Source organism: Tasmannia lanceolata, unplaced genomic scaffold (assembly GCF_043159265.1).
Source record: "Tasmannia lanceolata isolate RefF3 unplaced genomic scaffold, GAP_Taslan_0.1 ptg000006l, whole genome shotgun sequence".
In the NCBI taxonomy this organism is placed as follows: domain Eukaryota; kingdom Viridiplantae; phylum Streptophyta; class Magnoliopsida; order Canellales; family Winteraceae; genus Tasmannia; species Tasmannia lanceolata.
The window spans coordinates 38,059,971-38,087,835 of NW_027518683.1; the positions used below are offsets into that span (position 1 = coordinate 38,059,971).

At 40.1% G+C, this 27,865-nt stretch overlaps 2 protein-coding genes across 5 annotated transcripts; both read right to left on the reverse strand.

The window, feature by feature from the left end:
• On the reverse strand, window positions 1-27,231 carry LOC143880276 (RING/U-box superfamily protein). 4 transcript variants are annotated; one of them, XM_077383120.1, is made up of 3 exons: window positions 26,808-27,231; window positions 2,062-2,127; window positions 1-1,953 (listed from the first exon to the last, which is right to left on the reverse strand). In XM_077383120.1, the coding sequence occupies exon 3, from the start codon at window positions 1,942-1,944 to the stop codon at window positions 232-234; it is 1,713 nt and encodes a 570-aa protein (XP_077239235.1). In that variant the 5' UTR covers window positions 1,945-1,953; window positions 2,062-2,127; window positions 26,808-27,231; the 3' UTR covers window positions 1-231. The 4 variants fall into 4 exon arrangements, with proteins under 4 accessions (XP_077239235.1, XP_077239234.1, XP_077239237.1 ...); XM_077383119.1 differs by having other exon boundaries at window positions 1-1,950; window positions 26,808-27,230; XM_077383122.1 differs by lacking the exon at window positions 26,808-27,231 and adding an exon at window positions 2,937-4,103.
• LOC143878968 (uncharacterized) lies at window positions 13,015-13,710 on the reverse strand. Its single transcript, XM_077381182.1, has one exon. The coding sequence runs from the start codon at window positions 13,708-13,710 to the stop codon at window positions 13,015-13,017; it is 696 nt and encodes a 231-aa protein (XP_077237297.1).
• Window positions 27,232-27,865: the final 634 nt, after the last annotated feature.

The window sequence follows — 27,865 nt, forward strand, 5'->3', positions numbered from 1 at the left end:
TTTCCATAAAAGATAAAACAAGCTTATTTTTTCACTTACTAAACAAAGAAACCAGGGGAACACAATCCATTCCAAATGTACTACACAAGCAGGCAATACAAAACACAGTCAACATACAGGCAAACAGCCGTGAAAACAAGGCTAGCCTCAAGGCAAATCTGCTCTTGCAGACAAAGAAATGGCCCAAAACCAGTAATTTCATTACCAAACATATAAGAGAATCACTTGCCTTCAAAAGAAAGACCACCATCGGCTGCTTCTATTCGCCCTGTTCACTGGTTCCGAGGCACTCCTAGAAGATCTCCGAAATGGCTGTTGATCCTGTTCTCCGAACCCACAACGGACCCGTCCCTCAGCAAGAGGGTTTCGAAAACACAAAACAAGAACAATACCAACAATACTAACAATTGGAGCAGCAGCCAGAACAAACCACCTTCCCCTAGTACTCACTCTATTAGAGTTATTTTCAGAGTGATTCATATCGACAGTGTTACCCGGCTCTGCTCTTCCATGATTAAATCCTTGCCCTTCATCCGCTTCAGCATCATCCAATATATCAGAGGAACTGTCCTCACTTGTGTCCTGCTGCTCAATCTCATGAATTTCTGATATATTGCCCGTGTTGCGCTTCCCTTCCTCATAATCCTTGTCATCAGTTGGAAGTTCATATCGACAAACGGGGCATGAGTTTCTCGTACTCAACCATGGCAAGATACAAGAAGGGTGGTAGAGATGCAAGCACGGGAGCTGGTTCACTTCGGTATCTACGGCTAGGGGATCCTTACAGATCGCACAGATCAAACTACCATGCTTTTCGTGTTCCTCACAGATGATCACATGAGGCAGGCTGCCCACAAAAGATGCAGAAGTGGGAGGTGCCCCTCGTCTAGAGCTGTCAGTTTCCGCCAATTGCTCAAGGAGTTCTTCAAACCCTCTGGCATCAAGATAGTCACCAGAGTTCCCAGCGTATGGGGGTAACTCTGACTCCTCTACGTTAGCAAAGATGTTAGAGATGAACGCATGCCTATTTTCTTGCACTCTCCAGCTCCAGCCACCATTTCGAGGAGAATGAACCTCTAATTGCCAGTTTATGTGGCTGTCCTCTCCATTTTCACTATTAGAAGCACGGACCCAACCCCCTGATTCAGTGACTGCACCGTGTTCCACATCAGCTTCTTCCCATACACCGTCCTCATCTTGGTCATCTGAATTCCACCGATCCAGACCTGCGTGCATTGGGTCAATATCGGTGTCACTATCAATATTGCTCCCCTCATCAAGTTGGACGAACGTTTCTCTGTCCATTAAACTGTGTCCATCAACTGAAGCATCTGAGTCCCCACCATAAGCACTGAATGAAAGAGCGTCACTCTCACCATGTAGAGCCCCAAAACCACCAAAGCTAATGTTGGAGTCACTCTCACCAAAAATCGAATCCAAGCTATCAAAACCCTCACTTTCATTGTCGGATATCGCCCTCCGCCAGGACCGCCACCCTCTAGACCTGCTATGAGTTGTATAAGAACTCGAATGCTGCACCACTGTGAAAGTAGTATCACTTTCTACTTGGGCTTCATGCTCGGAGGCAGAGACTACGAGAGCATGTTGATTTTGCCTTACAAGATTAATCAGCTGAGAAAACTGTTGCGAGAAGAGATCTTCAATTGACTCAGAACTGCTGTACCTGGATCTGTACTGCCTTCTGCGATGAGAGCCTTGTCTGTTTGTCTCGAGATCTTCGAGAAACATAATTCTACATTCCATACATAAGCATATTGCCTCAAAAGTCTCATTGGTGTCAGTGTCCGGAGAAAAGACTCTTCTGCATAGAACACAACGTGGCTCTTGCAGGTCAGAATGGTGAACAGAACCACCATTCACATGCGCAAGGTCTTCTACTGACTGAGGAGATTCCTGATGTATCGACTGTGATTGAGAATCCATATGCAACTGCTTTGGAAGTTAAACAATCAGAAATTTGAGAAAAAACAAGGTTGAGGGCGAATTTTAAATGAGAAACAAAAAAGGAATACGTGGAATAAATTTGAAGAAACAGGGTACCTTCTAAATGGGTCCTGGAACAATCTGGAAAGAGTGACCAAGCAGGTGGTAGGCGGAGTAATTAGCCTGCAAATCAGAAGAATTTATTTTACTTAGGAGTGGATTGTCTAGATCCATATTTTACCATTCAAATAAAGGGAAAACAAAAAGATACTAGCTATGTGAAGACCACTCCAATGGAGTTGCATGCCAGGTGTGCATATATATATATATATATATATATATATGAGGAAAAGGATTGTGAGCTTGAGCGTTGGAACCTTATGGTGAGCTTGAGCTCTCAAACCAATGAGGCCCACATTGTTAGGATGATCCAAAGCATTCACTAGAAAGGGCCTTACATAGATAGGGTGTGTACAAAAAATCAGCTCCATAGGATCATCCTAACCCATCCATTTGTGGAGGTCAAAATGGACAGACCACAAATCTGCCCATTTTTGCCCTCCACTTTTGGAGGGGTTAGGATGATTCAATGGAGCTGATTTTTGGTACACACCCTATCTATGATAGGGCCTTGCAAATGAATGGTTTGGATCCTCACAGAAATTGTAGGACCCATGTGATTGGTGTACTCAAGCGCACCATTTCTTATTAGAGCTTGAGCGCACGAACATATTCCTCTCTCTCTCTCTCTCTCTCTCTCTCTCTCTCTATATATATATATATATATATATATATATATATATATATATATATTACATTTTAGAGTTTGGCCTTGCTGATGTGCATATTTAATGCTTACGAAAGAGAGTGTTCCTAAGATATTGGCCACGAGATTAAAATCCATACTTCAGATCCAACTGATTCAATTAAAAATAACACAAAATCGAAAGCAAACTGGTAATGGTAAATATAATAATACATAAACCACTCACATCCTTCACAAAAAATTGGGTGCCCTTGGAAGCCTATTTCTTGAATAATGTTCCCCGGGAAGTTCAGGTCTCATCCAGTTGTTAGCAAAACAGTAGCAAGATACAATGTGGAACATGATAAGGTGGCTAATAGGACCATAGGCTATAAATGCACATGCCCAGAACTGGGTGACTAATGAGTGTAAAATTGTTTCCCCGCCAGGTCAATGAGATCAGATCATGAGTATCATCCATAGCTAGGGAGATTGGCGTATTACTGGAAGGACAACCCGAAATGGGTCATGACCTTTGGATGACCAGCACTTGATTCACTTAGTCAAGCAGTTAGGACATACCCCCATCAGTCGTCTGGACAGATTCCTATTCCTTGCTTCTTGGAATGTGATATTTCCAATTGCTATTCAGCTGATTCTCCCTGAGCCTACCTCGAATCACTGTCCCATTTTATTGATCCTGTTATGGGATAGCCTACCTCGAATCATTGTCCCAAGGAGCCTAAGATGACTAACATGCTATATGAGTGGTGGAGATCTATTATAGCTAACAGTCCTGCATATATTTGGCTTGCTTACAAGCTTAGGTACGTTTAGTCCAAGCTAAGGTAGTGGGCTAAGGATCAATATATGGAATTTATCCTCAAGCAGTGAACCAATCTCCACTATATATATATAGCAGAAGAGAAAAGGAGAGAATTATTTGAATTTCTCCCAAAATTCTATGAGAATTACACATCACTTTTTTTGACTTTTTTTAACAAAGGCACCCATTCAACCCAGCTATTTGGTAATCATGATCACTATATGTCTTTCGCCTCAGCCCTGGTCTTAACTCCCCTTTGGAAAAAGATCCCCCCCTCCATTAATCTAAGAGTGGAGTCCAGCATTTATTCAGTTGGAGTTATGATGATTTTTTAGGATAGCCTTAATAGTTTGGCGTTTTCGGTAGTGGGGGAATCAAGCAGTAAGGATAATTTGGACGTTTGTGAGGGCCACGAACAGATTTCTAGTGTCCAGTTGCTGGCGACAGGCCGCCTCACCGGAAAAGGTGACAGGCGCTAATCCCGATGCCTGCGACTTTTCCAGGGAGCCGTTGGTGGGTCCCGATTTGAATTCTGAATCACCTAAGCTTGCTGCCACCAACTCACCCAGAATGTCAGAAAGCAGGAAAGCTACTGTGCTTGGAAAATGGAGTCAGACTGAAAATGGATAGGCACAGAAAACATTAAATGCAGTAACACGCGGCTAGAAAAGAAAAGCTTCTCGAAAAAATGTTGCTGACAGTTGTATACTGACTTCGACTAAAGAGAAAGAGACTCTAAAGATAAAACTAGATTTAATAGTGAAAATAAAAATTCTAAAGACAAGCGCCCACGTACAGGAAAAGTTAACGTACACCGTAGAAGTACTAACTCGGAAATACAGGTACTAGCTACTCGAGGTGGTCTCTTAGTGTTTACAAGAAAACTTAAAGGTATTGTTAGGAAGGAAAATCACAGGAGGAGGAGAATGGTTGTGGAATCTCAGAAGCTCCTTCAAAATTTTGACACCGCCACTTCGCCAGCTATGTCAGGAAAGGAATCGGCCTAGGGTGGAAACTCTCTGCCTACCCAGGAATTTTCGTATGTGGATGGAGATATTGAACTACTAAAAAAATCTCCGCTATAATGAAAAACTTGTCAGGAAGGAATCGCTCATCCCTTGTGAGACTTCTCTTAGCCCGCTAAAAAAACTTTGGGCTCAGTTAAAGAGAATCCCCTCCAGCAACACCTGTCTTGACCTTAACTCTGAATCGACCAGTGATAAGGAATTGTACTTACCTCTCCTTGATCTCCCTATATTCAGCAAAGTTCTAGAAAAGGAAAGACGTACCCTGCGGCGCCTCTCGGAGGAGGAAAGAAAAACTGTTATCAGAGACCTAGAGAACAATAGAATTAACCTGAATCCTAAGGTAACTGTTGCTTCAGCCATCTCAGGTCGGATTGAAGATTTACGAGCAGAGGGGACCCAAAGAACTCGTAGGGACCCTAAAAGTAAGACAAAGCAGGTTGATGATAGCTTAGAAGACACTAGGAGCCGGGAATCGCTTTCGGACGAATTCAAAAATTTGTTATCAATGGGGGATGTATTTGGGATTGAATATGAGAAAGATTTGGGGGCAACCAAAGACATGTTCTCGTAATGAAGGCAAGAGATAAGGAAGAGAAGAAGGCAAGAGAAAAAGAACTTGAAAAGAAGATTGGAGAATATGTTAAAGTAATTAGTTTAGAAGAAGGGTATTGACCTCTCCTTAGTAATGCCTGAGGGGGGTAATGAAGCTGTGATTTGATCTGGTGGCTTTTGTTGAAATCTCAGGATTCGGGCTGTAGGTAAGACAAAGCAGGTTGATGATAGCTCAAAACTCTAGGAGCCGGGAATCATTTTCGGACGAATTCAAATATTTGTTATCAATGGGAGATGTATTTGGGATTGAATATGAGGAAGATTTGGGGGCAACCAAAGACATGTTTCTCGCAATGAAGACAAGAGATAAGGAAGAGAACAAGGCAAGACAAAAAGAACTTGAAAAGAAGATTGGAGAAGATTTTTAAGTAATTAGTTTAGAAGAAGGGTATTGACCTCTCCTCAGTAATGCCTGGAGGGGGGGTAATGAAGCTGTGATTTGATCTGGTGGCTTTTGTTGAAATCTCAGGATTCGGGCTGTAGGATAAGTAGAGAGTAAATTCTCTCCATAATCTTTAAAGATAGCTATTATTTAATAGCAATGTGATTTGTCATTCGTTATCCAGAAGTTTTGGATTTCCATTAGCCAGAGCTTGAGAGATTCGTTCTTTCGCTTAGGCTTTCTTGTTTGGATGCTCTAGCTTTGCTATCTTTCCTGGAATTCTACATTAGACCTGGAAGATTTAGTAGCTCAGGATGCAAGTCTGGCAGTCTTAGAAGTTTGAAGCTTTGGTAATCTTATTTCAGTTTACCTATACTTTCAAGAAGTATTTGTTTAGGAGACCAGAATTGGGTGCAGTTCAAAAAGGTAAAGACGAAAGTTTTGAAAGAATGTCAGGAAATATGTAAAGAAGGGATGCTATAGAATAGAGGAAAGGAATAGTTGGTGTTTTTTTGCAATTTATTTTGGCTTTTGAATTGGCTTCAGGTATGCCCGTGCCAATTCATCTTAATATTTTGTATTGCAGGCTAGGACTCCTGGTCCCGAATGCCATCTGAATATTAATGAAATTTGTCACCTTTAAAAAAAAAAGGTAGTGGGCTGAGGATGATATGGGTCTATATTTGTAGATGAAGGTTGATCTTGATAGGATCAGCCACTTGGATAGGAATCAGGAATTGGGTCAGCGGGCGGTTAACGGAACGAGAAGGCGCAGCTCAATGAGGGAGTATAAACATATCATTTTGCAGGAAGAGATGAAATGGTGTCGGAGGACTAACTCGAAGTGGCATAACGGGTTAAAAACATTGCGTATTTCCATGGAATTGACAATGCTAGGAGAAGAACCAATTGTATCCTGTTGTCGACGATAAATGGATCAAGGTGTGATAACCCAGAGTTTATTGCTGATGACTTTATCTATTAGTGAGTCCTTGTATTTCATGGAGAGAGGCCTTTTAGCAGTCCCGGCTAGGAACGAGTTTGAAATCCTTAAGGCAGAGGCTGAGAAGTGAGAGGTACACAGTTCAATGAGGATCTCTTTTTGATGAAACGAAATCACAGTCCCGATCCTGATGGCTTCTAAATGACTTTTCCCAGGGGTGTTGGGAAGCAGTGCGTGACGATGTTATGCCGTTATGGCCGCCTGTGGGGAGTTCTTTGGTGGTATGATTCCGGATAAGAACATTGGGATTACCATTATTTTGTTCATTCCTAAACGAGACAGGGCAGAGTGCCTGGCTGGTTTCAGACCCATTAGCTTCGTGGGAAGTGCCTAATAAGTTTCATGCCAAATGTTTAGTCGATCATCTACGTGAGGTTCTTGGGGGGCTCATCAAAACCCCAAATGCATTCATTCATGGTAGTCAAATTCTGGATGAGGTTATGATTGCAAATGAGTGTCTGGATTACAATCGTATGAGTGGGGTTGGTGGTGTTCTATGTAAGGCAGACATGATGAAGGCATGTGATAGAGTAGATTGGGGTTGTCTGGACTATTTGATATGTAGATGGGTGTAGGTGGTGTGGCTGGACACAACAGTACATTTAATTTTCCTGATTCTCAAGTCTTGTTAACGAACCACCAAAACACTTTTTAAAAACTCAACGGGAATCATCATGGAGACCCCCCTCTATCTCCTTGTTTGTTCACGAGCGTCATTGAGTCTTTGAGTCGTAAAATGGACAAAGCCCAAGTGTATGGTTTTGTTGAGAGAGAAGAGAAGAAAGGAAAATGACAGAACAGAGCGAGTTGGAGATTTTTATTTTTTTGAAAGATAATAGAAACTTTTATTCCCAAAAGAGAGAGATATAAAGAGGGGACGAGCCGTCCCCCGATGGGAGTACAATCAAAACCACTTACATAATTCCCAGAGTTCAAATATGATACAAATCACAGAGATCCACTCCCCCCATTATGAATAATAACACATGTATTCGGGATGTCGACCCCTTCCTTAGCAAGCTGATCAGCCATAAAGTTCGCCGATCTCCTTCTATGGATAATCTGAGGGTGAATGATACGGATTTAGTCACGAATGGCGTCAATGGTATGATGCAGCCTCCATGGACCATTGCAGCGTCCACAGGCCCAAGCAATGGTGTTTGCAGATTCGCCCTCGATAATGAGAAGACCCAGATTGTTACACTCATACCCCTGCAGCCCAAAAAGGAGCGCCTTCGCTTCCGCCTCATTTGCGTCACATACCCCCACAGATCCAGCGTGCGACATGAAGATTTGACCTGCGGCATTCCTGACGACACCACCAATACCAGGCCCCCAGGGTTTCCAATGGAACTTCCATCGAAGTTGAGCTTGAACCAGCCCTCGGGTGGAGGTGTCCATAAGGGTGAGATCCGTAGACGAGACTTTCTCTCCGAAATAACATCATTCCAGTGGCGAAGCATTTCCCCCGCCGAGTAAGGAAGTCCCATTTTGGAGCGATTCCATGAAATCATAGACAATTTTACGTCCAGCAAAACATGCTGCCACGTTTTACATTTATTCTGGAAATTGCGGCCATTCCACTCCAGAATAGGCCTGGTCTTATCCATTGTTATGTTAGAGTTGAATTTATTTTATCGAATAAATCATGAATATGAATGTTTCTAGGACAGTATTAAAGATCTCATCGAAAACTTACAGCAGCTTGCCAAACAAGGGCTAAGAGAAAAAAGAGCACAGGTATGACTGGCATAAAATTTACGATTGGATTGAAAACAAGAATTCTGAAAATTTTCATATAAATAATTACAAAATCCGGATTCGGGTCATGATTAATCATTTGATATTATTATCGCATAAGGCATGGCCATCCATAGAGACTTCCCGAGACAGCCGTTGAAAGTACCTCTCCAATGTAAGATAATACTCGATATACGGTCATGCATAACCCAATGAGCTCCAAAGGATTTAAATAAAGCCATCCAGATTCTGAAGGTGAAAGGGCATACCGCCAATAGATGATCCAGGGATTCCTCAGCATTCCTACATAGAACGCACCAATTCGCAAGCTGGAAACCGCGACTTTTGAGATCCTATATTAATGCATCGATGGGCAACGGTCCATGCGAACCCCGTAACCCTTGGGGGGCAATAGAAGGTTGATCATATGTTTTTGCATAGCTCCTTCACAAGACAAAAGTAAACATAGATCTTCAATCTCTCTAGCGAGCATTGATTTCCATCGTGCCACATTGGGGATCTCTTCGAGGTATGGTCCTTTACGACGCTCGTGAGATATTTTTAAGGGGAGCTCCATTCATAGGGATACACCCTCTTCCATATGCCCCGTGGTATCTTTATGTTTAACTATCATTATGCTTAACTTTGATGGTTCAAGTTTAGGGAAACCAAAAGTCGGCTAGTATTGGAGAAATCCTCAAGAATGCGAATAGCGAGATTTCTTAGGCACCAAGCCTATTAGGGGGGGGAGACAACTCCAACAAGGAAAAATGTCTTGCTATCAGGACTAGGATTTGTCTGGTGGATCCATTGCTCCTTGATTTTCTTGTTTTATTATTATTATTTGAATATTTGCTACTACCACCAAGATCCGCACATATGGCCGCTCTGCCCAGGCTTACGCCCAAGGTTTTACAGCGGCCATCGCACCCTCCTACTCATCAAGGCATGGCAATTGTACATGTCATTCCTTTAATTCCTTGATTTTCTTGTTGTGGAGGATATTCCATTAACATTATTCAATGAGTTAATTTTCTTGTTGTGGGGGAGATTCCATTAACATTATTCAACGAGTTAAAGATTACGTCAGTTACCTTTGGAAGCTCGCCAATGCACTTGAGGAGGACCTATATATATGCCAATGAGGAGGGGCATATATATTGTTTCATCAAATTATCCAATTGGCTAACATGGAGGCAGCTTCCTTGGCTTGTAGGAAGGTTGATAGATTCGTGCTTTCTTTCTTATTTATCATTTACCCCGAGGGGTTTATGTTTTGTAATTTTTTTTCCTTTGCATTTACTTCCTCTTGTATGATGCCTTTGCCCATCTCAATTGAGAGGACGATTGGCTCGGGCCGTGAGGTGGATGGCCTTTATCGTCTCGACTGCACTCCGTCCCATCCGACTCTACATGGATCGGTTGATGCATACCAGTGGCACTGTCGTCTAGGACACCCGTCTATGGAGCGTTTACGCAGAATTCCCTTCGTTTTTTCTTCATCTGTTAGGTCTTTTCAGTGTGAGGCCTGTGAACTTGGGAAGCATCATCGTGTGTTATTTCCCTCTAGGACTGTTAGTCGGGCTTCACACCCTTTTGCTCTTGTTCATTCTGATGTATGAGGTCCCGCGAGGACTACCTCTTTATTTAGATTTCGCTTTTTTGTGGTCTTTATTGATGACTATTCACGTATGACATGGACTTATTTAATAAAAGATCGTTCTGAAGTTTTTTCTGTATTTCGTGATTTCTATGCTGAAGTTAGTAATCAATTCTCATGTGTTATCCAATGTTTCGCACTGACAATGCAAAAGAATATTTCTCTTACTCAAATGGTTTTCAGGAATTCCTCTCTTCGCGAGGCATTCTTCATCAGTCCTCATGTGCTCATAACTCTCAGTAAAATGAAGTGGCTGAGAGGAAGCTTTGCTCCTTGTTAGATGGGGCCCGGACACTACTCTTTCAGATGCGGGTCCCTAAGGCCTATTGGGCTGATGCTGTACTCACAGCATGCTACCTGGCGAATAGGCTTCCCTCTTCGGTCCTTGGAGGCACCTCTCTGTTCTCGATTCTCCGTCTTACCTCTGACCCTTTCCCTCTTACTCCTCGAGTTTTTGGCTGTCTCTGTTTTGTCCACGTTCTTGGGTAAGGATTAGTTAAATTGGATCCTCGGGCCGAACGATATATCTTTCTAGGTTACTCTCGAACCCAAAAGGGTTATCGTTGCTACAGCCCTCGCCTGCGACGATCCTTTGTCTCGGCGAATGTTACATTCTTTGAGACTCAGTCATTTTTTTGTCCGTTCATCCCGTTAGATCCCTCCCCCTCTACACTTCAGGAGGATTCCTCGCATCCTCCTGTTCTTCCTCTTCCGGTTCTTCCTGATCCCATCCCTGTTTCTACACCTCCGGTGTCCAGTTCCTCCCCTACAGTTGATTCTACTATTATGCCGACGTCAGCGCCTCGTGCAGCCCCTCTACCTCCACCTTTGAAGCAGTATCAGCGCCGGGCCAAATCTGTTGCTCATTCAGCCCCGCCCGAGCCATCATCATCTCAGCCGGAGATCCCCACTTCTGAAGTACATTCTGACTCTCCCATTGCCTCTCGCACTCGGTCTCGCAGTACTGCTCATCCCATTTCCTCTTTTGTGTCTTATGACTTTCTCACCCCTGTATTTCGCAGTTTTGTTTCGTCTTTGTCCTCTATTTCTCTACCTAAGACTCTACAGGAGGCACTTGATCATCAAGGCTGGCGGGCGGCTATGGATCTTGAGATGCAGGCCCTTCAGGCTAATCAGACATGGGATTTGGTCCCTCTACCATATGGTGCTCGCCGCATTGGTTGTCGCTGGGTTTATGCAGTCAAGCACCTTCCTGATGGCACAGTTGAGCGCCTTAAGGCTCAACTTGTTGCCAAAGGGTACACGCAGACATATGAGATTGATTATGGCGAGACTTTTTCACCAGTTGCGAAAATTCCTTCTGTTCGTGTCCTGCTATCCCTTGCTGTGAATCATGGTTGGCATCTTCATCAGTTGGATGTAAAGAATGCATTTCTTCATGGTGATTTGAAGGAAGACGTCTATATGGAGCAACCTCCTGCATATGTTGCTCAGGGGGAGAGATCTTCTCTTGTTTGCCGTTTGAGGAAATCCATTTATGGTCTCAAACAATCTACGAGGGCCTAGTTTGGGAAGTTCAGTGCTACACTTATTCGCTTTGGCATGAAGCAGTGCGCAGTTGATCACTCCGTCTTCAATTTTCAATCTCAGGCTGGTTGTGTTCTGTTGATAGTATATGTCGATGATATCATTATCACTGGTAGCGATACAGGTGGCATTGAGGTTGCCTATTCGACTAGGGGTATCTACCTCTCACAGAGGAAGTATGTTTTGGATCTTCTTGATGCAGGTTGTTTGGGAGTCAAGCCTGCCTCAACTCCTATGGACCAGAATATGAAATTACTTCCTGAGGAGGGAGTCCTATTAGAAGATCCAGGGCGATACAGACGCTTAGTTGGTAAGCTCATTTATCTTACTGTTACACGTCCAGATATTACCTTTGCAGTTAGCGTTGTTAGCCAGCATATGAGCTCACCACGCACTTCACACTGGGCTGCTGTACTTCAGATATTGAGATATCTGAAGAGTTCGCCAGGTAAAGGGTTGTTATTTCGGAGGCATAGGCACCAGAGAATTGAAGGATACACTAATGCAGACTGGGCAGGATCTGGCGGTCTACTACAGGATATTGCACCTTTATTGGAGGTAATATTGTTTCATGGAGAAGTAAGAAACAACATGTCGTGTCTAAATCCAGTGCCGAGGCAGAATATAGAGTTGTCTCATACGAGTGGCGAACTCATGTGGCTACGTTCCTTACTTTCAGAGATTGGATTTCCTCCTTCTCCAACTTAGTTATACTGTGACAACAAATCCGCCATTTACATTGCCACGAATCCAGTCTTCCATGAGAGGATCAAACATATTGAAGTGGATTGTCATTTCATTAGAAATTTGATTCAGTGAGGCTACATATCTCCTGTGTTTACCAAATCTACAGATCAATTAGCAGACATGTTCACGAAGCCTCTAAGTAGAGCTAAGTTAGTTGATGATTATAACAAGTTAGGAATGTTAGATATCTACATTCCAGGTTGAGGGGGAGTGTTAACAGGTCTTTCGGTCTTTATTGTAATGCCCAAGGCCATACTTGTCTTTGTACTTCACTCTTTATTATTTATATTACATGAGTGAGGGGGAGAACCCTAACTCAATCTTTTCTCACTCTTTACTTTCTCTCTTTTCTCTACCTCTCTCAACAGATACCACATGCTAAGTCTTCACTTTCTCCATCGTTCGCTTAGGGCCTGTTCAGTTGCGCGCTGGAAACAGAAAGGAAAAGGAAATTACGTGGCAGAAGGAAACGGAAAGGAAAAGAAACTGCTAAGAAAGCAGTAGGAGTGCGCATTCAGTTGCCAGGAAACGGAAAAGAACCAGTAAAGAAACAACAGGAATATGCATTCAGTTGCCAGGGAAACGGAAAAGAAACAGCACAGAATATGTTCTTTACCACATATAAAGCAAGTTATGCCCCCTAAGCCTACCAAATAATCCACTAATACAAATAAATACTCAAAAAAACTTAAGAAAGAGATTTTAAAAGCAATATAATGGAACCAACAAGAAAGAGAGAAATTCATGGTAACACCTTCTGTGGCACCGCCTCTGCCCTTTCATTTCACTAGGATATACGTGAATTTTAGGTCAAAGTCACAGGCCGCCAAAACATTTTGAGCTATAAAATGCCTACGACAAAAGTAGGCAGGTTTTTCTTCAATACGTACTTTAGCACGTATGTATGTCCCGTCTATTGCACCGATGCAATCCTTGAAATATGGCATCCACCTTAGATTCCCCTCAATCTGCGATGGTGTCTCACATGTCGGTGGTTTGATGAAGAAATCTTGCATACCCAAAATTGCCTTTAGTACTTTGTTGAAATATGTCGAAACAGTTGCCCCTGAACGTCCAGCACATGCTCTAATAGTCATAACCCTCTGATTATGTGCCACAATATGCAAGAAGATAGCAACTTGCTCCTCCACCTTACAATGGATTGTATCTTCTAGGGTTCCCGCCCGTTTAAATATTTCAACAAATTGACGAAAGCAGTTGACGTTCATCCGTAGCAAGTTATGACAATGTTCATCTGAATCGATGACAAAAGAAATGAACGTACGACGCGTGAAGTAATTGCTTTCATATGGAGCTCTGAGAAGATACTTTTCGTAGTACTCTTTCCAAAGTACTAACATAGCAGCAGCACCAGCCATTAGTAGTGCGACTGCTTGCCCAACAAGCTCATTCCTACGCTTTAACTCAGCTCTTCGCATCAACTCTTTCTTCCTCCTTGTAGGACGATGAGGCATCTTACTCTAAATAAGAACTCAATAACTCAATGGAAAATACATCACAATCACAAATAAGGCATCTTAAACAAAAAATAATAATCAGGATAATCACAAACAACACAATCAGAATAAGCACTTCCATCCATAAACCATCAATCCACCCATACACACTCCCTCTATAAACCATCCAACCATGCATATATTATCCCTCCACAAACCATCCATCCTTAAGCAACAACTCCATAAACCATCCATAAACCATCCATCCATAACCCATCCATCCATAAACAACCCCTCCATAAACCATCCATCCATAACCCATCCATCCATAAACAACCCCTCAATAAACCATCCATCCATAAACAACCCCTCCATAAACCATCCATCCATCCAAGCAGATCCAAACAACACAAGCACATCTACCTAAATAGAAAAAATAAAATAATTGTGAGTGTTGATTAGCTTGGAAATGATGGAATAGTTCTTGGAAATGGAAATCAAATGAGAGGTTGACCACCTGCAAAACAAAGGAAAGGGGGTTTGAAATGGGTTTAAAAAATAACGTCATATATGTTTAAAATGGGTTTCACACAACATTCAACCACAATATAATCCAACATGCTACTATGACAGACAAACAAGATAAAATACTTGAAGCAAAGCAATGGATCATAGTACAACAGATCTATGTAAAAAAAATATTACAAAAATCCTATGTAAAAAAGCATAAAAAAAAGAAGCTACACCCTTTATAAATGGGTTAAACCCTCTGTTGAAAATAGTACAACAGATCTATGGAAAAAAGTCAAAAAAAGGGCTAAACCCTCTATAGAAAACCCATCATTGAAAGATCAAAAAGGGCTAAACCCTCTATCAACAGTAAAAAAAATCCAAATGCAAGAGATCTAGAGGAAAAAGGCAAAAAAAAGGGTTAAACCCTCTCCAAAAAATATTACAACAGATATATGGAAAAAAGCAGAAAAAAGGGCTAACCCTCTATCAATGGGTTAAACCCTCTTTGGAAAATAGTACATCTGATCTATGGAATAAAAGCAAAAAAAAGGGCTAAACCCTCTATAGAAAACCCATCATTGACAGATAAAAAAGAGAGAGGGAGATCAGCTTACCGGAGATAATGGAGGCGCACCGGAGACGATGGTGGTCTCGCGAGAAGATGGATTCTCGCCGGAGAGAATGGAGGACTTGCCAGATACGATGGAGGCTCGCCGTAGGGAATGGAGGACTTGCTAGATACGATGGTGGTCTCGACGGAGAAGATGGAGGACGAAGATCGTTTTTGCAAATGAGGAAGAGAAGGGTTTGCTCGTGAGTCGTGAATGAGTTCTTTTTTCGTTTCCCCGATAAAACTCATTTTCTTCAAAAAATCCGATGTATTTGGGCGGAAAATATTAGGCGGAAAGCTACGAGACACGTCATTTATCACGGATTCCACGCGGGACGCACCATTTTCGTTTCCAGTCAACAAAATGACCACTTTTAACCCATCTCCGCAGATTTAAGGCTTGTTTCCGTTTCCTTTCCTCCAAATACGCGCAACTGAACAGACCCTTAAGCTTTTTTTGAATGCCAAGTAAAAGAGATCCTCAAGCAATCCCTAAGTAAAAAAATTCACTTTTTGCTTTATCTGTGGTTGTTTGCGAAAGTAACAGCCAAATCCTTAGAAATTACTAGACAAGAAAAAGGTGCAATAACTGCATGTTTGGTGACATGGCATCACTTCTTTTTCCATAAGAAATGTCTCAAAACATAAGAGATTTTTGGGTAATCCTCCCTCCTCTCTCTCTAACTTTCTCGCTCTATCTCTTCCCCTCCTCCCTCTCCACCGGTTAACATTGCATCCAAACAGGAACTTTACTTACTCTTTGCTTTGCTTTACCAGACATTTAAAATCCCGACCCCCACCCCCCCGACCCCCCCAAATAGTGTGCCTAAGCAGCCAAACAGACCCTTTAGTGCTAGCTGCTTCCCACAGCACTTCTTGCATTCTCTTCTGACTTTGGCAATTATGGCTCATACTGCAAGAGGCTAAACCCCTCCTTTCAATGAAAAATAAGTTACAGTAGATAGAGGGGCCACTTTTCAGTGACCCAAACCATTCATTTGTTGCTTTACATCGTAGATAGGTCGTGCCCGGAAAATCTTCTTCACTGCACCATCCTAAGCATTTCAAATTTGTTGAGGGTAAAATGGATGGTTCAAGAACTTTAAAAACATAGGCACAAAATCTCAACAAATTGGTGGGTTATGATTCTCCAATTGAAGGGGATTTTTGGTCTAAGATTCACCCATTGAAGATCACAACAAATGAATGGTTTGGATGACCAAACCACTGGACACTTGTAAACTGTCTTCCCCGATCAAAGAGAAAAGGTAATTGACTTCCTGAACGACAAGTGGCACCACAGGCGAAGAGATTTGCAACCCAATATTTTTCCTTGGAAAAATACATCGCCATTCTACTACCACATAAATACCCACCAGTGTTTTTATAAAAATTTACATAAAGAGTTGACATAGCTTTTCAAACCATCTTCGAACCATACTAAGATTTTCAACTTGCTCCAGCAAGAGTATCAACTACGAGTGCCCTTGTCTTCAATATCTTGAGCTTCTAAGAGAGTAGGTTATCAGTTATTACAGTTAAGAATAATGCTATAAATAAGCAAGCCCACTCCCACCTAGGCCAACGATCACCAAAATCCATTATAAGCCAACAAGTAAAATAGAAACCCAACTCCAAATGATTGTAAGCACTCTCCATGTCAATCTTAATAAACATACATTGCACCCCTTCTCTAACTCTTGAATCCAATCATTTATGTGCAATAAGAACCACACGAGAATTTGTATACCTTCAACAACACACCTTAAAACAACGAAATCACCTCTGCCAACACTTCATTTATTTTTTTTTAAATCTTTTTATCCTAGATTGTTGTCTCCAAATAATCTCTTCCCATCTAAAAAGATCTTCAAAATCCTTTTTAGAGAACCTTTCTTCAATTTAGCTCACTCAACCATCTATCTTCTCTGACTTTACCAATTCTTTCCGTATCAAAATAAGTTTCATCTTTCTTGCACGCCAATGAACTAGGGATATTTTTCTTCTGGTCCTCTATCTTCAACTTTTTGATTTGTACATAAATAGAAACATTTCCACCTTTTAACCACACTTTTCTACTTTTTCAAAGCCCAAAAACTTTACCCACAGGTTCTCAAATGTAAAGGGAGGTCTCATTCTCACCCTTGATGATTCAAAAAGAATATATGTGATTCAACAAAGGGTGATTCAACAAAGGGTTAGGATGGTAGTGTGGAATTAATATAGGAAAGCCAATCCAGTCTTCTTCTTAAGTAAATTTATCCAATCATGAGGCTAGATTATGTTTTCAAGCACTTTCTAATAATAGCTCAAATATGATACACCAATATGGCTCAAACTTCACAATTAGGGTCTATCTAATTAATCCAAAATAAGATCAAGTTGATCTGACAGTTGGATCTCAAGATCAATAGATGTTAAGAATTTGATAGCGGAGAATGATACAATCCATCCATTGAATCTCATATCGGATCTTTCAGACTATTTTGATTGATTCTCGTATTAAAACCCTTAAATAAAATTAGCACTCTAGTTCACAAATCACATGTATAGAAGATCTTAAATTTCTAAAAAAAGAGAACAGAGAATGGTGATGATATTACCGTGAGAAGACGAGAAAGAAGAAAGATAAACCCTTAAATTTCTAACAAAAGAGAAGAGAGAATGGTGATGATATTACCGTCAGAAGACAAGAAAGAAGTAAGAAAAACCCAAAACAGCACACCTCTGGAGCGATGACCTCACATCAACGAGTGATCTCCAGACATCACATCATGACCAAATAAAAGCATATTCCTCTATAAGCAAGAGTTTGAAAGTATATTTATAACATAACACATCAAAGAGATGGTTCTAGCATTTCTTAAAATTTCATGTTTAAAGTCTATCATTTGCATGTGTTTCAGTGATTTTACAAGATTTCCACCAAAATTTTCAATCGAAACTGAAAATTTTCTATTTTCATCGCAATGGAAATCAAAACCGAAACCGAAATTTAAAACCTTGTTACAAGGCACTTCGAAACAATAAAATCGCACTGGACAACAAATTGTGCTTTATCTAGGGGTGCAACTCGGGTCGGGTTGATGCCAACCCGAACCCGACCTGAGCACCCATTTACTCAGCCCAAACCTGACCCGACCCGAGTTCCAACCCAACGAGGTTCAACCCGACCCAAGGAACCCTTTTTCCCAACCAGAACCCGACTCGACCCGAGTTCAACCCGAGTCCCCAACCCAACCTGAGATTTTAAGCTTAGAAAATAAATAAAAAATATTAAAAATGTCGGGTTTCACTATGGTCGGGTTGCCCAAGCCCTCAACCCGAATCCGACCCGACCCGAACTGAACTCAACCCAACCCGACGGGTTCGGTTGAACCCGAACCAAGTTGCACCCCAGCTTTGTCCCTTCTTTCACCAAAGAGTCCTAAATCTCCATCTCCAACATATCTCTCCCCATCTCGCAAGTACTTGACATCCAAGAGAATCTTTCTTCACTTCTACTGACTCATATGATGTATGCCTTCTTTGACTCTGTCAAATTCTTTCAATTTCAAATTAAGATTGGTTTTTTTTCCTCGCAAATGACCCAAAAACACTTCTATTCAATTTTTTATCCTTTTATCTTCAACTCCATCGATTCAACTTGAAACTGCTTGGCCCTTCAACCAGACTTTACTTCCACCACTTCTCCACTTCTCTTTCAAAGCCTAAAACGTCTAAAAACGTGATAACAAATCTAAAGGGAGAAGATCTCATCTGATCCCTGGTTGTTCAAGAAGAATTGAAGCCATCCAACAAAGGTCTAGGAAGTGGCCTCGGAGCAGCCATTATAGAATGTTATGAAAACCTTTGGACTGAGAAACCCACCAAATATATTCCTTACTAGTCTTTCTTGATGGTTTGTCACAATGAGGAGAACAACCCCCCCCCCCCCCCCCCCCCCCGCCCCCCAACCCAAAAAAAAATCCCCACACCCCACTCCACAAACACCCCCACCACACAGAAGGATGATGAGTTAAATGTGAGAACTTGGTTGAGTACTAAGTTGACGCGTTCATAACTTTGAAAAGTGAAAGGAGTTTTTATTGACTTTGTATGGCCAACGTTGAACGCGGCAAAGGCAAAAGGGAGTCGACTCAAGGAAGTCCACGATGACACACAGGAGTTTTGAAACTATGCTCCAAAGACAATAAATAAGCATTACATTCAGGAGTGTTGACGAGCCTTGTGGGGATTGGGAGCACAACGAACTAGTCAATAGATAAAAGTTCAAACACTCTACATCAGACAAAGGAGAAAGGACTCAAGAGAGTCACAAATGGGCTGTGGATTAGGTACTAATTAGTCTAACTCAGTGAAGTTTTATTTAAGGACAATAAAAATTGATGTTATAGAACATTTACAATAAGTGCCTCTTTGGTTTCTTGCTTCATGTGCACATATTTTAAGGTGGAAGATCCAACAAGACAAAACAAAGAAAATAACTATCAAAATAAATTACAACCGACATATTTAGCAATTATAAAAGTTAAATTGATCAACTTCAAAAATATACCTACAAATGCCTCAGTTTCTTTAAAGAAGTGGGTTCAAAGATTAAATCAAACTAAACTGTCAGCTGCCCCACGCACACCCGTGTTTTTGATAAGGTGAGGCCCATCATTTTACACCCACGCATAGCATGCATGAGGCCCACCATTTTACACCTCATGTTTCGATATGGCAGTGCTCGCCATCTCTACTCAAACTCATGTATATGGTGGTGTTAGATTTAGTGCCCTAAAACCCAGTATATTTTGCATGTTAATTAATAAAAGTTTTTTTCATGATAATTTATGGGTATTAAAAGTTAAATATGTGTGATATATTACTTATCATTGACACGTATTTGTCCTTAGGTAGCAAAGTAGGAAACCCATGCAAATGGATTCATAGATCCTAGGAAACAAGGAAATATGGGATTCCGGTTCTTTGCAGACCTTAGCAGTTCCTAGTTGGGGTTGAGGTTGGACACCTCCTCTTGTACACAACTAGCATCTATCTTGCTACATGCAAGAGATGTGGAGTGACTTATCTCAATCACTTGGGTAGTGGACCCTAAGCAAGATAGAATGGGTAACAACAATGAGATTGCGTACTGAACAGGATCACATTAGAATAGCGTGTGGACAAGGGAACATTGAGCTATTCTACCAGACATGACCCTTTACATGTCCTTTAACCTGAGGGGTCATATTTTTCTATTGGCGAGTCTCTCATTTTTAGTCTATCTAACCGTGATTCTCTTGGAGTCACTAGAGGGTAGTACTGGAGTGTTGGACAAACCTTTGAGGTCAATAGTGATACCCGACATGGAATTCCCTGCTTATTTAATAGGATAACATCTACGGTTTTGGTCAGAGCAGTATGCCTAGAAAAGTACCTGGCCAGGTGGATTTGATAAGATGTTTATCAAAAGGATTTTACAAAATAAGTTTTGAAATGGTTTTAGCAAATGCATTTGCGGGCCGACACTACTTGACTGAAAGGTATACCATGAGTGAGCCCAGGGGGTAGTTAATGTCCATTTGCAGGCCAACACTAACAGATGGGCCCACCATTTTACATCCCATGAGCAAGGTTTTAGATTTCGACCGAAATCTGAAATTTCGGTTTCGGTCAATCTTGAAACCGAAATTGGGTAAACTCGAAACATTAATTTCGGTTGAAATTTGGTTTTCCCTGAAATTTCAGTCCGAAATTTAAGGAAAATCTCCAAAAAATCTGGATTGTATTCTTTATTTAATATTTTCCTGAAATTTCAGCCGAAATTACCAAAATTTCGGTAATTTCGTTCGAAATTTTGTACGAGATAAAATATTATTTTATTTTATTTCATTAGATTTCGTCTTAAATTTTGAAATTTTGGTGAGGAACGAAACGCATTCTGAAACTGGAATTTGAAACCTTGCCCATGAGTAGGCCCACCATCTCCACCCCAATCCATGCATAGGGCAGGGCCCGCCAATTTACATCATGTTTTGATAGGTTAGGTCCCACCAACTCCACCCAACTGCATGCATCGAGTGGGGGCTACAATTTTACCACATGATTAGATGGGGTAGGTCCCACAATTTCCACCCAAGCCCATGCATAGGGTGGAGCCCACATTTAACACGTCATGCTTAGATTAGGTGGGGCCCATTACCCATGCATAGCATGGGCCAAGAATGCTAGTATACATACATACATACATACGTATGAGAGAAAAAAAAATTTTTGAGACGGATGAGAGAGAGAAATTTTATGGTGGCCAACCGTCAAGTCACGTGAAGGTGGTACGATGGAAGTACCATCCTTGATATTTGATCCAACAGCAGCCTTTTAAAATTGTGCCGCTGTTGGATCAAATATTAAGAGTGGTACCGCTTTGACAGTACTTGATGGTCAGGCACCATATAAAAACTATATATATATATATATATATATATATATATATATATATATATATCCTCAAATACCTCCAAGAGTCATGCATGGTATGTTTTTTTTTAAATGCTTTTTACATTTTGATTCACAGCAGATATAGCAGCATCCTCAAGCACAATATAGTCTTTTTTATTCACATCATGCACAACATACACACTAAATACCAATAGCCACAGTAAAAAAAGAATACAAACCACCAAAACGGATCTAGACAGTCATAGAAGAACAAACAAACGAAAAAAGAGAGCATAAGAGCACATGACCCTGATTTGCAAAGAGAAAACACAAGAAAAGAGAAGCTTAGAGCAAAAATTTTCTCCAAAACAATAATCTGAAGAGAAGAAGTTACTATATCACTTATATCATCCTCAAACAACTCCTAATTATTTCTAACACTAATTGTATCCTCAAATACCCACAAGAATCATGCATGGTATGTCTTAATTAAGACACGTGTGTTAAATTTTGATTCACAACAGATATAGCACATCCTCAAGCACAACATAGACATTTTTCTTCACATCATGTATAACATACACACTAAATACCAATAGTCACGGTGAAAAAAGAATACAAACCACCAAAATGGATTTCTACACTCATAGAAGAACAAAAGAACAATAAAAGAAGGAATAAGAGCTCAGGATCGTGATTTACAAAGAGAACACAACAAAAGAGAAGCTTAGAGCTAAAATGTTCTCCAAAACAATAATCTGAAGAGAAGAAGTTCCTATATCACTTATATCATCCTCAAACAACTCCTAATTATTTCTAACACTAATTGTATCCTCAAATACCCACAAAAATCATGCATGGTATGTCTAACAACTCCTAATTATTTGTAACTCTAATTGTATCCTCAAATACCACAGAATCATGCATGGTATGTCTTAATTAAGGCACATGTGTTAAATTTTGATTCACAACAGATATAGCAGCATCCTCAAGCACAACAGACTTTTTTATTCACATCATGCACAACGTACACACTAAATACCAATAGTCACGGTGAAAAAAGAATACAAACCACCAAAATGGATTTCTACACTCATAGAAGAACCAAAAAGCAATAAAAGAGGGAATAAGAGCTCGGGATCGTGATTTACAAAGAGAACACAACAAAAGAGAAGCTTAGAGCTAAGATGTTCTCCAAAACAATAATCTGAAGAGAAGAAGTTCCTATATCACTAATATCATCCTCAAACAACTCCTAATTATTTCTAACACTAATTATCATAATGACTCTAAGCAAAGCTACAATACCTTTTATTCTCAATCCTGAGAACATGGCCATCAAATAACTTCCGAATTCTATTTTTCTGTAGCAAATGCAACAAACAGAAATTTCTAGTATAACATGGCTATAAAATATTTTCCTAAAGTCCTAATAGCAATCATCAAGTTAAAAAAATAATAAACCTCAAAATACTATTGACGTTTTTTTAACATGAACCCAACTCAAGACCTAGCTTAACTCATCCTAAAATCAGATAAAGAAATATCAACATAATTACCTATTAACAGAAACAATCAATCCCCTAAAATTTAGACCATACGAAGCCCTTAAGTCATTTTTCTCATTGAAGGATGCTTTTGCACCAAACCTTCATGGTTGGAGGGAACTCATCCTCAAGTTTTCTTCATTTTGGCCTCCACCATTGACCTATTCTGGTAAAATATCTTCGACCATAAAGTTTTATTTGAAATGTTTGGAGGAATCCTTCCAATGAAGCAAGTATCTGAAGGAACGAGCCTTGAAAAGTTTTCATGCATTTTCATCTAACATAGAGAATTTCACCTTGTTTTCACACATCAATATGATGTACTCTTCCTTGATATCCTCTTTTTCAAAAATTTGATTCACCATCATAAATGGGCATATCAAAATTTTTGAGAGTTTCATCTTCTTCTTTTTAATGAGAAGGGGAACTTCCTCCTCATCGTAGAAGTTACATCAGTCAACCACTCCGTACGATATGAATATCGACCTACTCGTCCAGATAATCAACATTACATGTATCCTCTTTGGACATAAGTAAGAATCTAGAACATCAAAGCCTTATGAAAAATCCAGAAACACCACCCACTTCTCCAATCCACCACATTTTGAGCATAATCATTCTTTGCGTGACTGTGAAAAGGATTTTTTTTCTTCCTCCTCGAATGTGCCTTCTTCAACTAATTCTAATTTATCTTACAATCCTCCATAGTTCTGAACTAGGACCTAAAACGCAAGGAGATATTCTCTCTTCTCTTCTCAGTCAGACTGTTCTTGACACTGCCTTTTGAAAATCTCTCTCTCTCTCTCTCTCTCTCTCTCTCTCTCTCTCTCTCTCTCTCTCTCTCTCTCTCACTTTGTCTTCTCGGTCAGTGGATTCTCCAACTCTATATTTCACATTCGGCACACGGAGTCGTATCTAGCCTTGACATATGATCAAGATCAAATTTCAAGGTGAAACTTGATGCCCTGGTCTATGAGCAAGTTTAGATCTTCATTTCTCTGTTTAACAAGATGATACTAGTCAGTGAATAGAAATTGAGAACTTTCAAGAGAGAAACATTCACTTATATACAACTCAGTACTGCTATTACTATTTCAATTGCTTGCTACTACAACACTCTATCCCTCTACCTTGTGGTCTCTTGTATTGCATCTAAGCGTTGGGCTGGATTCAAGTTCATACTACAATGTCCACACCCTCTTCTCCTCACAGTCATGTTAGCAGCACCAGCATTCAATAAATCAGGATCTTTCCTTAGTACCAAAATAATGGAGAAAAAGAAAAATCAAAACCACTAAAATGAATTTGCAATCCCCCCAATAATCCCTTACATTTCTTATATCAATCCCAAGGAAACACTAAATAATAAAGTTAAAGTCCAAAATAAGCTAAAACTCCTACTATTTTCAGCCTAAGAACATCTGGAAAGCAGTTAATTTTCCAATCGTATTTTTAGAGAGCTAACTTTAGCTAAATAAAACTTCTAGACTTATCGTACACATAATTTCCTATTTCCGGTGTGCTAGGACACAGTGTTATATGACCTAGTTCAACACACGTATGACACAATAAACACAATAAACATGACACAATAAACACTCGACTGAACACCATATGCAAGTGTTGACATGATGCCATCTAAAATATAAGTTTTTTCATGATGCATATGGAGACATCCTACGTTTACAAATTAAACACAAAACAACGAGAAAAACATTTAGTCAGTGTAGAAGTTACATTCGGAGCCAACCAAACTCTAACCCAAAGTACCCTAAACCTTTATTATTTGTCCATTCTCCTCGAATGGGCCAGAGAGAAACACCATAGAAAGAAACATAAGAGAAAGTAACAACTTCATCCACCTTTCTATCACTCCCCATTAAAATGCTGAGTTAAACCTTCGCCACATTCTAAAAGATGGTGTTAAGCACTTTAACGTCAAGGAGATAGAAAGAAACATAAGAGAAAGTATCAACCTCATCCCTTTCTCTTTCTCTCTATTAAAATGTTGAGTTAAACATTCGCCTCAAGCAAATTACTCAGCGGTTTGATTTTGAAAGAAAGAGGAAGAGAAAAAGAAAAGGAAGCGGAAATTGAAGAAAGGGTAGAGGAAAATAAATAAAGGAGGAAGTAACAACCTCATCAACCTTCCTCTTTCTCTCCATTACAATGCTGAGTTAAACCTTCGCCTCGTTCTAAAAGATGGTGTTAAGCACACTAACACTCCAAATTCTACCATTTCAAATATTAAGCATAAAACCTTGGATTTTGGAACCTAAATCACCAATTCACAAGCTCTAATATTTTCAAACCAAATTACAATTAGGGAAGGGATATATTCGCCCCTTTTCTTACTTGGGACAGCTGCCTCTAGTGTATTTTTTACTACTCATTTACACTAGAGGGGGCTGTCCCAAGTAAGAAAACGGAGCAAATATATCATTTCCCTTACAATTATTTTTTTATTCTAGCTTTCTAATCGACCACCCACCTCCCCCCCACGTCGCTTCTCTTCATCTCCATCACCATCCCCTTAGATACTAAATTGTTTCCTTTTACGTTTGACGTAGATGTCACTTATGGTGCTATCAGTTATTATATGTTTTTCCATGTCGAATTGTCGCAGAAACAGAAGATGAAGTAAGAATGGTGGGAGAGAAAACTCTACAAACATGAAATCATAATAGCATGTAGAGTTAAAATGAAAAAAATAAACTCGAAATTACTATTCACATTTTCAAGAAAGATCTAACTTAAAACCACCTAAAATCATCCTACAAATCAGCTAAAAGTCATCATGGTTCGACATATATACAAATAATAAAAACAACTAAAATTCAGACTAAATGAAGCATTATATACCCCGGTTTTCTTCTCGAAGGATGCCCCTGCATCAATAACTGTGCCAAGATTATCGGAATCTGTCCATGATCCTTCTAATCTCGTCGTTCTCAATGTGCATCCTAAACTACATATAGAGATTATGCCACAATAGTCAACGTATTTGCGAGCTTTTCATTTTGATGCACTAGCATGAAAATAGCCCGTTCACAACCACATCACTTGTCAGTAGTATTATAGCCTCAGGGATTTGTACATTTGATCCAGGAATAAGATTTTCTGTATTAGATTATTCCAAAACTACATTTCTTAAAGTTTTTGCATGTTCAGTAGTGTTGTTTCCCACAATATATGATTTAAATGGGCATGCAAAACAGAGTGTTTCAAAATGCAGATGTGAGTCAAAATGTGGCCGAAGCAAATCCTAGTCGAATCAGCACAACGTGGCCGCATGCTCGGTTGATGAGGTCATAATTTGAGAAGTTCAAAGGATTTTTGATTGACTTTGTAGGACAAAATTCAAACTCGGAAAAAAATGTATCTAAGGTAAAAAGGAGTCAACTTGAGGGAGTCCACAATAACACGGAGCAGTCTTGAAACTATGGCATAACATCCCCGTACAAAATATGCAACTGAAACTACACCATCTATGAATGCAGAGTGACAAATCAGCAGAGATAACAAAATGACTAGTAGTAGAATTCATATCTTTGTCACATACTTAACATCATTGTATGCCATTCGGTTTCATCTGTGAATAGTGCAAGTCTTCCAATAAAGCAATTGCTTTGGCAAATTTCCTTTCTTTAACCGACAAAAAAAATCATATCATCAACACTATGAAATATACAAAGCCTTCAGAAAATTCAATCAACCGACATTCTTACATTCTCTAAGAAAAAACCACGGCATTTCTTTCAGTCATTAGGAAACACCCATCAATCAAGAAGATTCTTTCCTTGCTAAAATCCAAAACAACTTTTCAAATATCAAAGGAGCAATAGTTTTAGAACATCAAAATATGACAAATCGAATTGAAACGAGGGAAATGATGAAATCTATAAGCATACATTATAAGAAAAATGAGCATAAGCATCTTTAGAATATCAGAGGAGCACTAATTTTATAACATCAAGATTTTATAAGAAAGAAAGAAAAAAAGAGTAATGGAATGATACCTATTCTAGAAAGATTCGCATTTCCTCCCCGCCCGATCGTCGAAGATTTTACAAATTCCAGCCTATTAGCGTCTCATATATTTAATTCCAAGCTACTGATGGTTTACAGATTCTTCAAAAAACATCATAGAAGAAAGGAAAAAAAAAAAGGAGGAGAGAAGTCCTCGGGAGATTCGAGAAAAGAAGAAAGAAATGGAGGATTCAGGACAAAGAGCCCCTAAACACTGGATTTGGGATCGAATGTGAGAAATTCCTTCCTGGAAAATGAAAGATCGGGGAATCGCGTCGATGGGGTTTAAGAGAGGAAAGGGCGTTTTTTTTTTAGGAATGAGAATCGGGATTTTTGGCTTTTTGCCAAAACGAGTCGTCTTTTAAATGAATTAATTTTTTTCGCTCCGCCCCGAAAAGTAAAAAGAGCGTCTACGCGCATTACGCACTGAGCGCATGAAGGATGTCCCACTTATTTATCATAAGAAGACATTTTAGGGGAAGGGATGTATTGCCCCCTCTTTTTTACTTGGGATTAGGGGTGGACATGGTTCGGGTCCAAACCGAGGAACCAAAACGAACCACTCACTTTGGTTCGGTTTGATTCCAATTTTAAATGGTTCGGTTCGGGTTCAGATTTTTGGGAATCGATTATATATGGTTCGGTTCTGGGTTTGGGTTCCTGGAACCAAGAACTGAGCGTGATGCGCTCCCTAACGGATAAAATCACCCCCATTCCTCTTTTTCCATGAACCCTTGATAATTTCAACCTCCAAATGTCCCAAAACATCATCTGGATTCAATCTTCTCCCACGGCCAACCTTGAAAAATCCTGCTAAAATCATAGATTGTAGAGGTTCTTATGCTAATTTGATGCGGACGCAATGATGAATATTTGATAGAAAACCAATATAACTGGAGGAAGTCTAAACTGAAGGGAGCCCTTGCAAAAAAGAGGTGAAAGGGCTCCCCCTTTGGCTGCACATCACCATCATGTTTGACTTTTCAGCCGTTATTAATGCATGATGGTGATGTGCAGCCAATAGGAGAGCCCTTTCACCTATTTTTTG